Here is a 16,465-nt window from a genome sequence, read left to right as displayed (position 1 = left end):
TAAGTCTCCTCTATTTCCTGGAGTTTAAATTCAGATGAGAACTAAAATAAAGTAATTAGCAGAACTTAGAAAAGGACTAAATGAGTAAATGTTAAAACATAGAACTAAAAATGTGAAGTTTGCCCAGCTAAAAGACCAAGTAGTTAAGAAAGTAGTTCGTCTAAAATATTATTGTATTTTCATGTATTTCCTTTTGCTTGATGTTATGATGTTGAAAGATTGAATCAATGGTGGAAGGAAACCTGCTTCAGTCAAGTCAGTTAATTGGATGATCCAGCACACTAAGGACTTAAAAGTTAAAAGTTAAAAGCTAAACCAAATGAAAGAAAGTAAAGGTTGGTGTACAGCTTTTGCAATGCTCCAAATTCATCTCTTGATTCTCATCAAATTCATCCACTAGTATCATTGGTCAAAAATAGGAAGTTACAAAAGAACAAAAATGTGTATACACTTAAAGTGAAGAATCCTTAAACCAAAGGTACAGATAAGTTGGCTCTATACACGAATGCAAACAGGGTACATGAGTTGATACAACATGATATTCAGCACGAGCACATGGTTTGAGAGTGACTGAAAGATGGGATGGCATAGCATGGCTTTAAAGACTCAGGAACTTCTCAGCTGGAAGAACATTCATATCTCTCGTAAATGCATGCCCTTCAACATTGGTTTCCGAAATTTGTCACCAATTTGATGTAGAGTGCGAACCAGCACTCTAACATCATTAGAGCACATGCTGAAAAATCGTTCTACCATCCATTTACCCCACAAAAGGGTTACAGATTCAACGGGAAAAACTGTGATCTGTTGCTCTAGGTTATATATTCAACAAAAAAATGATTTGTAAATACATACACACTGTTTATCATGCCATTCAAGCTTCCTCTCCTTGAAGCTCAAACAATTTTTCTAAGTGCATGCATGTACTTACATAACCTGCCGTCTGCAAGAGATTATGCTAGCTGTGAGAGTGAGACTGTTTATCAAGTTCTCATTTGGCAAGATCAATAGATCACAAATGCTTGAAGGGGTCCATACATTTTACTCATGATGTCTAAAATCACTTTTTGCCAAATCCAGTATCTTGCATCATGGCAACAAACTCATTGTAATCAATGCGTCCATCCTGAAAACAGTGCAGAATACATGTCAAATAAAGAAAACAAAAAACTAAACCACTGGAATGCAATTTATTACATTATCCTGGTCAATTTCACGTATTATCTCATCCAGGTGAAAATCCTGCAAGCCAAACTGTTCGCAGGCTAGTTGGAGCTCATCGGGTGTAATGTATCCACTCCCATCTTTGTCAAAGTATGTGAATGCTGCATATAGATGATCTTCCTTCTGGATCTTGTTTAGGTGTACCATAGCTGCTATGAATTCACCGTAGTCTATGGTACCACTGTTATCAACGTCTGCCTGCATTATATAAATAAGAAAGCAAAAAGATTGATTTGATGAATTACTTAATGAAATCAATCATTGAATCGAGCGCATTAGTTCATAAATAGTCCAATTGTATTCCAAGTAATCAAACTACAACCAGTCACATGTCCTTTAGTACAAGAAACAGTAGCACATAGAACGACCAATTTGGATTTCAGGCAAGCACTTACCGCTTGCATTAACCAAGCAATTTCAGAATCCTTAAGAACAGAACCCACTCTCTCCAAACCATTTTTCAGTTCCTCAAGAGTGATCTGTCCGCTATTATCTGTGTCTATCATCTTGAACATTTCTCTCAGTCCTGCAATTTCTTCCTCAGACAAACTTTCAGCAATTACCTGACAAGGGATAATACAGCAAGTCAAACCACTGCTTGAATGGAGCAATTATCTTCAACTGGCAAAATGTTCAATATTGTCGACAATATTCAAATGTCCGAGGCTTAATCAGCTAGACTATTTTTGTCAATATATAGTGAATGATAACGTTATATTGAAAACTAATAAAATAAGCTGGTTCTTGGGCACCTGCAATGTATTTCTATTCTTAAATAAATAGTGGATACTCACTCGAATGGCTATTTTTTTTAGCTTATTCATTGCAGAGAACTGCTTCAAACGACTCAAGACAGCAGAATCAAGTGGCTTATCAGGAGCAACGCCTCCGACTTGCACCCATGGATGGCCTGCATATCATCAACCTTAGCTTCTGTATTTGTATATTTAAAAATGAAGATGGATATGCTTCAATTTTGAAACAAAATAAATTACGGTTCGTATTGAAAATAATCAGATGAATGATTATTGTGTCCAGAAAGTGAATCGAATAAATAGATCATGATGCTTCACTTTGTGTCACTTCGAGAAACCATTATCAGTGCCTCAGCATAAAATTATACGTTCTTGAAACCTTTTTTCTTTGCTGATATACTTGATATATTGGTTATTTCCATAATTTTTTCACAACACATGAAGTTTGAAAGTTATATTATTTTATTATAATAATATTGTCAAGCAGTTTTAATATCATTTTTGGGAGAAAAAAATGTAGTGATTCAATCATAAATATCTTTAATATATTTCTAATTTCAAAATTATATTTATGCGGTACAGAGTTTCCATGTAATAATGTGAGAAATAAAACAGAGGCATTCCAAAAGAAAGCACCATATGTGAAGTAGGATACTATTTCATCTGAAAAATCAAAATCAGAAAATCTCCACTGACAAGGCAAACTTCAAAATTTTGGTTTAACTTCTGAATATTGTGGTAATGTCTATTCGGTAGGAGCCGTTTGAAATTCATGGCCCGAATATTTCTCATTCCGAAAAGGGAGGGGAGGCAAAAGCGGACAGGTCAAGCTTTTTTGTTTTATTATAGGAAAGGAGACAGTTTATCATCATAATAGCTGTTAGTTTATAGTAAGTAGTTCTTGATCAGATAGTCCGTCCACATGAATGCAAATTGTTAAAAAAGAAAATCCTAAGAACTAGACAATCTATAAAATGATTTGAAATTGATCTCTGAGAACAAAAGGGTGAGAAAACTTTTCCAAAATAAATCAGGCCCAGTAGCATCAACGAGACATGCATACTCACAAAGAACTTCATGTGCTGTCAGCCGCTTTTTAGGGTCCCTTATAAGCATCCTTCGAACAAGATCCTTTGCGCTTTCAGATATGCTTGGCCAGGGTTCAGAAACAAAGTCAAGCTCTCCTTTCAAAACTTGCTCAAATATTCCCTGTTCCGTTTCTGATCCATACACCAAACATATCAGGTATTTATGAGCAAGTATAGCATGATGAAATTAAATGGTATAGCACTCTCACCATCCCAAAATGGGGGAACTCCACTGAGTAAAATATAGATGATCACCCCAGCACTCCAAACATCACATTCTGGACCATAGTGCTTCCGCAAAACTTCAGGGGCCACATAGTATGGGCTCCCAACCACATCAGTGAATGTTTCACCTGAAGTTATGAACATTTTCTTAATCTGAATTTAGAAAGGTCAAATCCCAAATAAAAGGCGAAAGCAAAAGAGTGGCATAGTTAAACGAAATGGAGTCCCTCCTAGTAAGTTAAGAGAACATATCTTTGATGAAGTAGCACTATAACAGGATATCCTACATGCATGAAATGACTTAAACATCTAAAATGCACCCGCCATACCAACCCCTGCAGTACACTCGCACACTAATTCAGTATTTAGCTAACATGGTCAGCAAATCATCCACCATCTTTCTCCACTATAGAATTCCATAAATATAGGCCCTATTACCCGACGTGCACAACTGTTAAACAGATTCTTTCGTTTTTGCTTGTATAACTTATTTTTATTGCTGCTCGCTTGTATGATTCTTTAATTTCTTAGTAAGCAACCTGTTGAGTTGATTTTGTAAAATACAAATCTATGCATTAGCAGATCAGTCTTCCCTCTGTATATCTAAACTAGCAAATTTGAAATTGGCTTTCCTCCTCGAGTCTCGATCAGTTTAAGGGAAGACAAACAGATTCTCTTTCCTTTAATTAACATAAAGTAGCCATAGTAATGTCCTGACATAAGCTAAAGAAAGTTACTAACTGACTTAGCAGTAGTTCACAAGAATAATTACTTTATCTAAAGCATTAATTTTGGAAATAAAAGTCAATGTAACTAGGAATAGAGTGTAGAAAAAACATGAGTCAAAACATCAAATTTCTGCCTTGAATTGACAGTATTAAAGCATCAAGAGGAAAATGTTCATGAAAACAAATGACCACAAGAGGAGACAAGAAAGAGCCATGTCTTTACTCTATATTCGTAGTGGACAACAAAGAGGAGAAAGCAAACGTGTTCGCAATTCCAAATTAACAAAATTACCTGTGCAAACAGAAAATAATCGATTTCCAGATTCAATAGCAGACAGAACCGGAAACCACAGACCACCCTAAACAAAAACGATGCACAAATGTAACTGATAAATTTGCTCATTTATGACACTAGAAACATGTATCCCACTCCAATCACATGGATAACTCTCTTAGATCAAAACCGTTTGTTTTCTATCATTTCAAATTCATTTATTCAGGTAGCATAGTACATATTTGAGCAAGTACAATTAATAGATCGTTAGATGTCTCTCCCAGCCCTTCATGATCATTATAAACTTCAATACTATTAAGATGACGGTGGTAATAGCTTCTACAGAACTTATTTAAACTTATGACATAGTAAAAAGTTTTTCTTACGTTACTAAGCTTGTGAATAAGGTCAGCTTAAATGAATTTCTCAATAAATAAGTATTTACAGAAGAAAAATAATAAAAAGATAAATAAATCAAGATTTCTTCATAAATTAAAATGTGCTTGCATATCGACTATTGTTGGTATAAGTGATATGGATTCGCCTTCCTATTAATGTTTCGATAGAATAAACATAGTTGAGCAGGGAGACTCTGCTAAAAATGGTGAGTCGAGTTCTCCCTTAGAGATTAGTCATTTTCAAAACCAGTTGATACATCATATCATTAACAGAATTACCCAAAAAAAATCAACTTACAGACTTGAACTTTGTTAAATGCTTTAGGATTATTGTACTTCTCTTCAAAGTCAAGGTTCATAAGTTGATCTTAGCTCATACAAAAAGTTTAATATATTTTACTTATTTCTTTAATAACTATTTATTGAGGAATTTATCCAAAACTAAACTGAAGCTATTACATAATAAGTTCTTACGGACTTTAGTTTAACTATTTCCGCTTAAGGACAAAACTTAGATATTTTTAGTATTGATCTCTGATAAAGATTGGAGTTTCAATAACCTTCGTAAATTATCATGATTTGATGCGAATAATCCACTAGATATATCAGTTACTAATATCTACTAGAAAATTTGACTGAGCATGTAAAACAGGATCTAACAAATCATAATTTTTTTCATCTATGTTAACATTTAAGTTAGACCTTCATTATACCAACATGAAACTAAATTTAATAAAATAAACACACTTCCTAGATGTAAGTTTTGTCCCTAAAACTGTGATTCTTAACACCAAGGATCCACTTAGAAAAAGGGGGGGAATACCTGGTCTAAAGAACACGGAGAGTCCAAAATCAATGGTCTTAAGGGGAGATTCTTCCTGCTGATTCATGAACAAAAAATTCTCGGGCTTCAAGTCCCTGTGCATGACCCCAAGAGAGTGACAAGCCTCCACCACACTAACAATCAACCTAGCAAGATCCGCGGCCTTCCTCTCGGTGTAATGCCCCCTCTGTATGATCCTGTCAAAGAGCTCCCCTCCTGCGCAGAGCTCCATCACGAGGTGAACCGCAACGGCGTCCTCGTATGCCCCAACGATCTGAACCACGTTGGGGTGCCCCGCCAAGTGGTGCATGATCTGAATCTCCCTCCTCACATCCTCCACATCCTCTTGCGTCGTCAACTTCCGCTTCGCGATGGACTTGCAGGCGAACTCCTTGTTCGTCCCCTTTTGCACGCACATAAACGTCGTCCCGAATTGCCCCTGCCCTAGCTTCCTCCCCAAGCTGAAGAACTCTTTCATATTCTCTGTTTTTCGACCCAGCACCGAATCCACTTGTAGTCCCATACTGGAATTCCGTTTCACGTGCGTGGGTTTCTTAGCCTTGTCAGGGGTCGACTCCGGGTGGCTTGACGCCGGCTTCTCGTGGTCCAGGGGCTCGGGCATTTTGACCGGCTCGGGCGGCGTGTTCTGCACCCGGTTCGGGGGATCCGACGGTTTTGAAGGCGCGGGTTCCGAGGCTTTCTGGGCGTTTGCTACCGGAGTCGAGGTTTTGGAATCGGCGGAAGGCGGTGGAAGGCGGGACTCCGGCGGGCGCGTTTTCCACACCGCCGCCGTAACGGACTGGAGGAAGCCGTTACCGACGTTCGGTCCCACGCAGTTGTTGCCCATCGGAGTAAAGAGTTCTTTCACCAACGCGCGAGATTCCACTCTCGCCCCGACGACGCCATCAGCGATGTTGCAATCGCGAGGGAAACCATAGCGTTTTGTATTCAAACTCCGAGATCTATCTCCTAGCTAATGCGAAACCCTAACTTCTGCTCTATTCAAACTCCAAGATCTATCTCCCACGGAAAACGATCCTCGAGGTTGAAGATTTTCCAATTTCGGATTTCCACATTCGAGATCGCCGTTGGCGCGTGGATCGAATATACCAAATGCGAATGGTGAGGTTAATTTGTTGAATCGGAATTCAGAATGGCGAGAATGATGTTTGTTTAGTGATGAGTCGAAGATGAAAATGGCCGTGAGATTGTGATGTTATTGTTGTTGTTGTTCAGAGATTGGAATTCAGAAAAAGGAGAATTCAAATCAGAACGTGGTCATCACGTACCTTGGTGAGAATGAAGAGAAAAACCAGATCGCATGCATGCATGCATGTAATAATCAACAATGCATGCTTGCTTTTGAGTTTTTCCTTTTCTTTCTTTTGTTTCAAGTGTAAAATAATCATTTTAATAGTGCAAGCCAAATTTTTTCTTTAATAATAAAATTATTTGTTGTAGGTAAATTTAAGTATGATATAACAACGGGTATCATAATATATGTTTTATATTTTAATAAATGGGAACCGAATATAGCACCTCAATTAATCCTTCTTGTTATGTAAAATTTTTATGTATTTCGATAAAGATTTTTTAAATAGTATTGATTTTTTAAAGAGGATTTAAAATATTTTACCATAAAATATATTTAATTTGAATAAGGAATTTATGAACTGAAGTTCAATAAATTTATGGATTATTTTGACCAATTAAATTGAATATACCTAAATTTTGTCAAAAAAAAAATTGAAATGTTCATAATTTCTCTTTTTTTAATATATTCATTTTTTTTTGTTCATAGATTTTTTTTTTTCTCAGAAGAATCATTTGATGTTAATTAATATTTTTTGTATTCATACTTAGTTAAAGTTTTTTAGTTAACACTTAAGAGTATTTTAATAATGTAATAATTTTTTTTAATAGTACAATAGTTTATTGTGGATAATATATTTAAGCGTAATATAAAGCATAACAAAATATATTTTTAATGTATTAAATGCGGACTTATAATAGTTCGTGAATGAATCCTTTTCATGAAAGTAAAACTTTTAAATATTTGGATGAAGAATTTTTAGATAGTATTGATATTTTTTGAGAGTTTTTGAAATCTTTTATCATAAAATATATAGTTTGAATAGAGAATATTACAAATTAAAATTCAATAAATTTAAAGAGTATTTAAAATTAGGTAATTTTAATTTTTTAATAAAATATAAGAATCCAAATTTTTTATAATATTTGATTTTTTATATTTATTTTCCTTTTTCACGTTTTTTTTCTTATATTTGAGCAATTTAGGTCAATTAATTTTTTAAGATTGATATTGATTAAAGTTCTTTTTATGTTAAAGTTGATTTTTTTTTTCCAATTGTCGTTGCTTGTCAATATAGTTTAGTGTTATTTTTGAGTGGTTGTTACTTAAAGTTATTTTGTTAACACGAAAAGTGTGTTTACAAATAATGTTAAACACAATTTTTTACTTGACACTGTTAATTAATTTTTTCTATTGACACCAATACATTTATTTGTTGATATAATTTTTCTTTTATATTTATATTTGTCTTTTTTTCATTAATGTATTTTTTTTTATTTTTTTTCAAAAATATCATCTTCAATATGTGAATTTTGAGCTTATAGTCTCAGAATTACCATTATCTGATCAGTTTCAAATGTGAAAGGTTCTTTAAAACCAGGAAATATTAAAACATATGTTGTAGTTATAAAAATGGCGCATTGCCAGCAACAAAATCAAATACATAAGGGATGTGGGGTTAACAATTATGGAAGTGAATAAAGTAAAATAAAAATAGACGGGAGGTGTGGGATGAAACCAGGTGGTGCAAGGAGCCATAAATTGGGTTGGGCTGGCCCAAACCCTATCTTCATCTTCTCAACGTGTTTTCTCCTCCATCAGGAGGTTTCTTCTTCTTTTCTCCCCTGTACAGGTCCAGGGACACCGCTCCTTCCGCCGCGTTGCCGGTTGATGCCGCCCCCGACCTCGCCAGCGCCGGTGCCGCCGCAACGCACTAACAGGATCGACGCCAGCGCCACATGCTTCTTTCTCCCACGTGAGGATTTCACGCTGCCTCTTGCCTTCCATAGTCACTCACGCTTTCCCTTTTGTTTTTCTCTCACCATTTTTAATTTGATTGGGCTCACAGGGCATCAATGTTCGTGCAATTGGAGAACGCAACATCAGCACCAAAACGACAGAAACTTGCAAGAGTGAACCAGTGAGCCACGCAATTGTTACCTAGGTGCGTTTTGCATAAATAGTGACCTAGAAATAAGAGAATGTTGGTGCCACAAAAGCCGCGTGAGTAAATGGTTTCGATCCAAGCATGTGAATAATAATTGCTTGTTGATTGAGTTTACAATTTTTATGAGAAACTGAACTAAGTAGGTTATATGTATGAAGTTAACTGCTCAAATTCATATTTGTGTGGGTGTTGTGGGTGTTTTTTCGAGTGCAGTCATGAGTATGTTCCATGTGTAACTTCAGCCGTAAAGATTGGATTTAACAACCTTCTGTTTTGTTGGAAAACCAACATGAAAACGTTAAATCATAATGCATTTTTTTTCCAACGAATTGGATTATGCTCATAAAAACATAACATAAATAATTACCACAAATTTTCAGTTTGCATACAATATATCTAAATTTGTCCATGAAAATGTTGCAAACAGTGTGGGTATCCTCTTCTAATGAGCAGTGATGCTTCCAAGACATGCTCAAACTCTTGGTAATCTCCTAGAGAGAGTTAAACTAGTTCATTTTTCAACACTCAGAGGTATACATGGACATTTTTGTCTTTGGTACTCGACTTTGTCGACGTGCAATGAGATGCCGAAAAAGCTCAACAAGTTTGAGCGGAAACCGCTAGTGACAAGTTTTAACGAGCTTAAGCGAGAAGCTAGACTGAAGAAAAAGGAGAGACAAAAGGTGCATGAGATTGTATTACAACCTCCTGAAAATGGCTTGCTGGTTAAGAATCTGATTCCTGTTGCTCATGAAGTTTTTGCTGCCAGACGTGAACTATTATCCTGTGTTTCAAGACTTGTCAACTATACTGCTATTTATGTGTGCAGGTAATACTGTAACTCTGGTATTTTTCATTATTGTTGTTTAAGCATTCAGCATTTTGCCTACAGAACTTCCATTCAAGTACGATACAGTTCCAATCAGAGTTTTTTTTTTTTTTTTTGTGGTATTTTTGGAATTGACTTGCATTTTGAACTTGTCAACTAAGTGATATTATACCATTTTTCAATGCATTATGGGTTTTAGAAGAGTTCATAATGTGAACAAGATTTATAACATGAATAGTGTTAAAATGTCTTATCACTTGGTTTAAATGTGCATTATTGTTGCTTTAATGTTAGATGCTTTGCAGCTTATGTGGAGAAGTTCATGTTGGTCACCCGCCACATAAAATTAGAACATGTGATGTCAGAGGAAGCCCATCAAGCAAAGAACATAGTTGGGTCAAAGGTGGTGTTGAACATGTTATGCCTCTTGTAGAATCATTTCATCTGTATGATAGAATGGGGAGGGCTGTTTCACATAATGAAATGCTTGAAGTTGACCGAATTCCAGCTATTGTGGAATTGTGTGTCCAGGCAGGTTTTGACATACCAGAGTACCCTACCAGGAGAAGGACCTTCCCTGTTTACTCTGTTGCTGGTAGGATTATAGATTTTGAGAAAAGATTTCCGAAAGAAATTTCTCTTGGGGAAGATATAGAAGCACATGGATTTTGGTGTAAGAAAAAAAAGTTCAATAAAGACACAAATTCCATGGTGATGCATTCTGATGATATCCAAGGTTGTTGGAAACAAATACTTTTTTCTTCTCTCAGACATTACTCACGTTATGTCCTTTGTTAACTATATTGACTATGTGCCTGCTTCTGTGCAGCTATTGCTGTTTTAGGCATGAAAGCCTGGGAAAAAATGTGCACAGGAGCTTCAAAACTTATGGAGAAGTATGGTGTCCAAACTTGTGGATATTGTCCAGAGGTACAAGTGGGGCCCAAAGGCCATAGAGTTCGAAATTGTCAAGCTTTCAAACACCAGATGAGGGATGGACAACATGCATGGCAGAAGGCAACAATTAATGATCTGGCACCTCCAGTGTGTGTCTATCACATTCGAGATCAGCAAGCAAAGAAACCTTTGGTAAATGAGTTGAAAAGGTACTACGGTATGCTGCCTGCAGTGGTTGAGCTATTTGCTCAGGCTGGTGCACCAGTTGGAAAGAATTATGCAGGTATGATGAGGGAAGATGTTGTAATCCCTGAAATGGATGAGGAAAAGTTGGTTGTTTAAATCATTGGATTCAATGATTTCTTCTGCATGGAGGAAGCATTTGGGTGCCAGAGGAGTCTAAATATGAAAAATTAAGGTTTACCCAGCCCGCCGGCTCATCGTAAGAGGATGGATCGTAATTTTTGACCTGTTTTTGTGACGGACTAGCCCGGTTCTGGTGATGGGTGTGATGGACTAACCCGGTTCGGCTCGATTTTTTTGAGTCAAAGACGAATTGGACCAAAACGGTCGCAGCGAGACGATACAGGGAGAATAGGAATAACAATTTGAAATTTGTTTTTCCACTAACTTAAACTATTTTGTATTAATTATTTGTGAGATTTTTCTTACACAGTTTCTTTAATTTTTTTGACCTATACATAAACTAATTTTAATTTGTGAAAAAGTGTATTTCATTTTTTTTATTTCTTTTTAAAAATGTTTATACATAAAATTTCCCAATTATATCCTTAATTTTTTATCTCTAATTTTATGTACGTGATCTTAATCTACAAAGTTTAACGAGGTTTGAATCAATGTTCTTTCATCGTTTGTGTCGCACATTGCGAACCACACAATAGAACATTTCTTAATCCTGTTTTACTACACTTTTTGTAAGAATTGAGACATGAGTTGGTGATATAGTCCTACTCTTGAAGTAAATGTTGCTTTGTCCTAAGTGTGTGTAGTAGATTGAAGGCTATAAACACTTTTAATTAAGTCAATAAGAACTCTATTAATGTAATAGATTAATTGTAAGAATTTTAATAAGCACTACAATTATAAGTACTTTAGTGCTATCCTTTCTTATCTTATCATTTGGATTTTAGTTCTAAGAGCATGGTTTTATATTTTCAAAGTATTTTCTATCAAGACACCTAATATAATATGTCAAGCTAAACCAAATCAATCTTGTATATTGAGGGTTCAATTTGTTTAGTCTATAGGCTTATTTCTCTTTTTCTTTTCTCTTCTAATCTAAATATTAAATAACTAACTTCCACATTAAGGATGTGTTCCTTTGGGGGTGGATATGGGAAGAGTGTGAAGATGAATTTGTGTAAATCTGAGTGAATGAATTTTTGTGCTTTTTTAGTAGACTTAGAGGGTAAAGTGAGTGGATTTGGAAATAAGTTTTGTGAAAGTTAGTGAAAGATTTGATTGATATGATTGATAAAATAAATTGTAAAAATAGATAGAATTAGAAAGTTATCAACTTGTAAATTTATCTTTTGTAATTTATGCCTTAGTAATTTCTTCTTATGCGAACACAAGCTAAGTTAGCCTAACTATGTTACAACTCAAAATAAATAAAAAAAATAATGTATAAAAGTTTTGTAATTATCCACATAAATGCTATAGATGGAAGTTGAATACTAGAAATACACAGCAGAACACTCTCACAAGACATATCTTTTTTAATACGTGTGTATGTCACTATGTCAAAGCTTTATCTTTTGCTTCTCATTTGTAATTATTTTCTGATCAATAAATATTTTTTCTTGATAATCATACAAACATCGCTTTCGCGATTAAGTGTGAAACTATCACGGTCCTTCATGCTTTAAGAATTATGACCTCTTCATTTATATTGTGAAAAGATTGTAGTATTAAATATAAGTCCAACTGATAAAAAAAAATTCCAACAAATTTCTACATGCTACCACATTTAGTCAAATTCGTTGAATTTTTCTCTGATGTTGTTGGTATTATTTCCAACTTTTGAAAAGACTTTTCTCATGTTAAGCTTCTAGACAAGTTTTGTAAAATTAATCTAAATGAAATGTAAGTTTTAAAATTAATTTGATTTAAACAATAGAGTATTCGCATTCATCGTCTATACATATGAATAAATTATAATATATAGATAAGTTTAAATTACCTTGCAAAGTTGAAATTATGCAAGATTTAATTAAATTTAAAATTTGTTACTTTAATATACTATTAAGGTGTTTTTTAGAATAGTATTAGAGAAGTTTAACCTAATCTACATTATTTGAGTTTATTGTATTCGAATGAGCAGAAGTAATGTTATTTTATTTTTTTTTAATAATTATTTTATAGAACATAACTCAAAATTATTTACATTGAAATTAAACATATACAACTAAAATTAATCCGATTCAATTTAGGTTAATTTTTTTGATCTAATATAATATTTGTGTTTTTTAACTTTAATGTAGGAAGGCCATTTTTATATCTATAGGGTAGTAATAAAAATAAGAGAGGCTAAAACCTAAAAAGCAAGTTATATTAATAAGAGGTAACACGTGGAAGCAAAAATGGAAAACTGTTGTGCCATGTGTCAGATTTTAAGGTGGTGGCTTCTGCATTATTTAATGACAACTTAAGTTGTCCACACATTTTCTTTAAACTTATAACATTTTTTAAAACACTTATAACTTCATATTTTGGCCATTAATAATAATAATATTATTAAAAATAAATAAATAATGATACCCACATGCTTTAAATAAAATATTTTATTCGGTTCACTAAAATATCACGAAAGTAATCATTTGGTGGAAGTTATAAAAAAATTAATAAATACTTTTCCATAATTAATCGACTGTTCTGAATATTGTTGACTTTATTATAATAAATATTACTTGAAGTTTTTATATTTATTATAGTAAAACCTAATTAGTTCTATGTCATACAATTTTGATTTCTCTATTTTATTCGGTTCGAGCGATTTTGATTATAATTTTAAATAATAATTAGTCACCTATGTCATACAATTTTAAATAATAAAGACATTTAGTCACCTATTTCATAGAATTCATAATTTTGGTCAAATCCCAAATTTTTCCTACATATTAAATGAGTATCCGGGTTCCAAATTTAATTAATTGAAAATGAAATAACTATTTTCTTTTACAATTTGAACACAAAAAATTAAATACCTTTATTTAGAATAAATACAATAAAATTACAAACCCGAAATAGAAAATACGAATGTATTTGAATAAATTGTCATGTAAAAACTTTTACTAGAGACAAAATAAGAAAAATAAAATAAAATATATTCTTTTGTACTCAACTTAAATCAAAATTATTTTAGACATGTTGGATATATGAGAAAACTTTTACAAATTAGTCTTTATGATAACATAATTCTGAAAAGTTTATTTATTTATTCTTAAAACCAAAAAACAAAATCCAAATTTTATATATAAAAAATTTAACATAAACATGCTCATATAACATAATGAAAGTCTTAAATTTAAATTTTAGAATATTGTATTAGAGATGATGTTATGAATAAGCTTGAGCAAGTAATTTGTATGAAAGAAATATAAATTTTCATTATATATAAATTAGAATAAAATATAGTTTGGTATTTAAATGGAGTGGACAAGAATGGAGTGATTATGAGTCTGAGCATGAGACCTTTTATGAGTCAACATCATCTTCATCTTCATCTTCCATCACTTTCCCTCTTACTTAGGGCACCGCCCCTTTCAACTTTTCATTTCATTGTTCTTATTATTATTATTTTTTTATTATTTTTCTATAAACCACCACTCTTGCCATTTATGAGATTTCAGATAACTCACATTAATACCTTTTTGTACTATTTTCAGAATAATTTCACCTTTTCAAACAATGCCTATGTTATACTTTTATGGTTTTTCTCTTCGGTATATTAGTTAGAGCAGGAAATAATTGAAGTAGAAGTTAGAGTAAATAGAAGACAAAAGATGAAAAAATAGGAAATATCATTCCCTTTTTTTGGTATATATATATATATATATATATATATATATATAATCTAAGAGGAAAATAATGAAAAATGATTGAATTTATGTAGTTAATATTTTAAATTAATTTAAAAGAATATTAAATAAGACATCAATATAACTCATGTGGTAGGATCATTCAAAAAGATAAGATCAATAAGATATCAGTTCAACTCACACTCACACAAAATTGATTGACATTATTTTTGACTCAAAATTTTAAAGTAATGGATTTATGGATCTTCATTTTGATATGATGTTCAACTTTCATATTTTTTTATCAATGTAGAAGCAGTGGTGAATCTTGACCAAAAGTTTTGGAGGGGCCAGAATAATATAATTTTTTGATCATTTGATTGAACCATTAGTATAACACTTTAAAAAATGACTCTTCTATAAAACAATTGGATCCTTAGATTAGATTATTAGTATAATGTTTTAAATACTTTAAAAGATGTGAAGAAATATAATTTAACTTGTTTTCATCTTTACGTGTAGCTTCTTTCCTTTTACTACTTCTACAAAATAAATTCATTATTTTATTCTTCATCAATATGTTTTTTTTAAATATATTAAAAAATAATTTATCATAATCTAATAAAATATTGAGAGACATAAGTATTAGAAGAAAAATATATTATAATCAAGTCACAATTAAAAATCGGTTATAAAAAAACACATAATACATTATTTTTTTTCTTCTATAATCATAAAAAGTAAGTATACAAAAGGCTCATGAGATAAAAAATAATTTTAATAACTATTAAAGTAATATTTCATCATCAAGTAAGACAAGAGAGAGTACATTTTTTTTTCGAAAAATGAAGGAAACAGGTGAGAAATGAGAGCAAACATAATGAGTATGTGTCTAACTTTATTTTTCTTCAAAAAAAAACATATGATAGTGAGAGATGAGTACAATTTTGTCAAAATTTAAAAAGGCAATGACAGAAAAAAATAAAAAATATTTTAATAAATGTTTGGTTTAATTACTCTTTTGATTATTGTTTCCAAAAATGTAAGTTGATCTTCCAGTTCTTTTAGTTTCAATTTAGTGGCAATTTGATATTTTTAGACGAAAATAGATACTAGAAGACTAATTAAACCTAATTTTTTTTTATTATTTTGGATTTTATGTTTTATTATTTATTAACATTAAATGTTGTATTTTATAAAAGAAATAAAGAAACACAATTTAATTATCATCAATTTCTAAAATATACTATTTAAAATTTTAAAATTTTCAAAATTTTTAAAAATTAAAGAAATGGATATATAATTTTGAAACAAATCAAAAATATTGGAGGACCTAGGTTCCTCCCTGCTCCTATAATGCTCCGTCCCTGTGTAGGAGTTAAAGCGACACCTAAATTTCTAACACAAATTTATAATAAATACAGTTTTAATTTATCAAAACATATATACATATTAATATATAAAGATATTCAAAGTATTTAAAGATTTACTATTTTATATATAATATTATAAATACTAAGATTTAAATTTAAAACTTTATAGAAACTATCTAAAATTTTCATTATTAAACTTATCTACTTGTACATTTTTAAACTATGAAACAATCATTTTGTAGTGAAATAGTATGGATTTTGACTTTTGACATTTAAGTTGGAATCTTTTCGTTAATGATGATGTTGAAATAGTTGAATCCTTGGATAACTAATTCAGACTTGAGAGTAATGACAATTATCTCTAAGAATTGGACTAGGACCTTGAGATTTGTATTATTAGACTTACTAAATATAATTTGAGTAATTATTTATAAGGTTAAATATATTTTTTTCTCTTAATTTAATTTTTAATTTTTGGTGAAAATTAAAAATAGTTTTTCATCGAAATATTAGACTAATTTAATCTCTTAATGTTGAAAATGCGTGTATTT

At 32.1% G+C, this 16,465-nt stretch overlaps 2 protein-coding genes across 2 annotated transcripts; one reads left to right on the top strand and one right to left on the bottom strand.

The window, feature by feature from the left end:
* Positions 1–358: 358 nt before the first annotated feature.
* On the bottom strand, positions 359–6,895 carry LOC114191812 (calcium-dependent protein kinase 20-like). Its single transcript, XM_028081216.2, has 7 exons — positions 5,516–6,895; positions 3,277–3,420; positions 3,047–3,199; positions 2,019–2,134; positions 1,620–1,787; positions 1,198–1,422; positions 359–1,126 (listed from the first exon to the last, which is right to left on the bottom strand). The coding sequence occupies exons 1-7, from the start codon at positions 6,360–6,362 to the stop codon at positions 1,061–1,063; spliced, it is 1,719 nt and encodes a 572-aa protein (XP_027937017.2). The 5' UTR covers positions 6,363–6,895; the 3' UTR covers positions 359–1,060.
* Positions 6,896–8,423: 1,528 nt separating this feature from the next.
* Positions 8,424–11,245, top strand: LOC114190210 (APO protein 3, mitochondrial-like). Its single transcript, XM_028079006.2, has 5 exons — positions 8,424–8,583; positions 8,677–8,772; positions 9,203–9,604; positions 9,910–10,340; positions 10,434–11,245. The coding sequence occupies exons 3-5, from the start codon at positions 9,231–9,233 to the stop codon at positions 10,841–10,843; spliced, it is 1,215 nt and encodes a 404-aa protein (XP_027934807.1). The 5' UTR covers positions 8,424–8,583; positions 8,677–8,772; positions 9,203–9,230; the 3' UTR covers positions 10,844–11,245.
* The last annotated feature ends 5,220 nt before the right edge of the window (positions 11,246–16,465 follow it).

The sequence above is a fragment of the Vigna unguiculata genome, chromosome 7, assembly GCF_037176805.1.
Source record: "Vigna unguiculata cultivar grain cowpea cultivar isolate G323 ecotype 2 chromosome 7, ASM3717680v1, whole genome shotgun sequence".
Taxonomy (NCBI): Eukaryota; Viridiplantae; Streptophyta; class Magnoliopsida; order Fabales; family Fabaceae; genus Vigna; species Vigna unguiculata.
The sequence above is the reverse complement of the archived record's forward strand: the minus strand, read 5'-3'. Positions and strand labels throughout refer to the sequence as shown.

Excerpts from the sequence above, each read along its gene's own strand:
- LOC114191812 (XM_028081216.2), bottom strand. The coding sequence starts at position 6,362 with ATGGGCAACAACTGCGTGGGACCGAACGTCGGTAACGGCTTCCTCCAG. Across the intron at positions 3,421-5,515 it reads CTCCGTGTTCTTTAGACCAG|GTGAAACATTCACTGATGTG; the intron begins GTATTCCCCCCC and ends TCATAACTTCAG. Across the intron at positions 1,788-2,018 it reads TAAAAAAAATAGCCATTCGA|GTAATTGCTGAAAGTTTGTC; the intron begins GTGAGTATCCAC and ends ATCCCTTGTCAG.
- LOC114190210 (XM_028079006.2), top strand. The coding sequence starts at position 9,231 with ATGCTTCCAAGACATGCTCAAACTCTTGGTAATCTCCTAGAGAGAGTT. Across the intron at positions 9,605-9,909 it reads ACTGCTATTTATGTGTGCAG|CTTATGTGGAGAAGTTCATG; the intron begins GTAATACTGTAA and ends GATGCTTTGCAG. Across the intron at positions 10,341-10,433 it reads GCATTCTGATGATATCCAAG|CTATTGCTGTTTTAGGCATG; the intron begins GTTGTTGGAAAC and ends GCTTCTGTGCAG.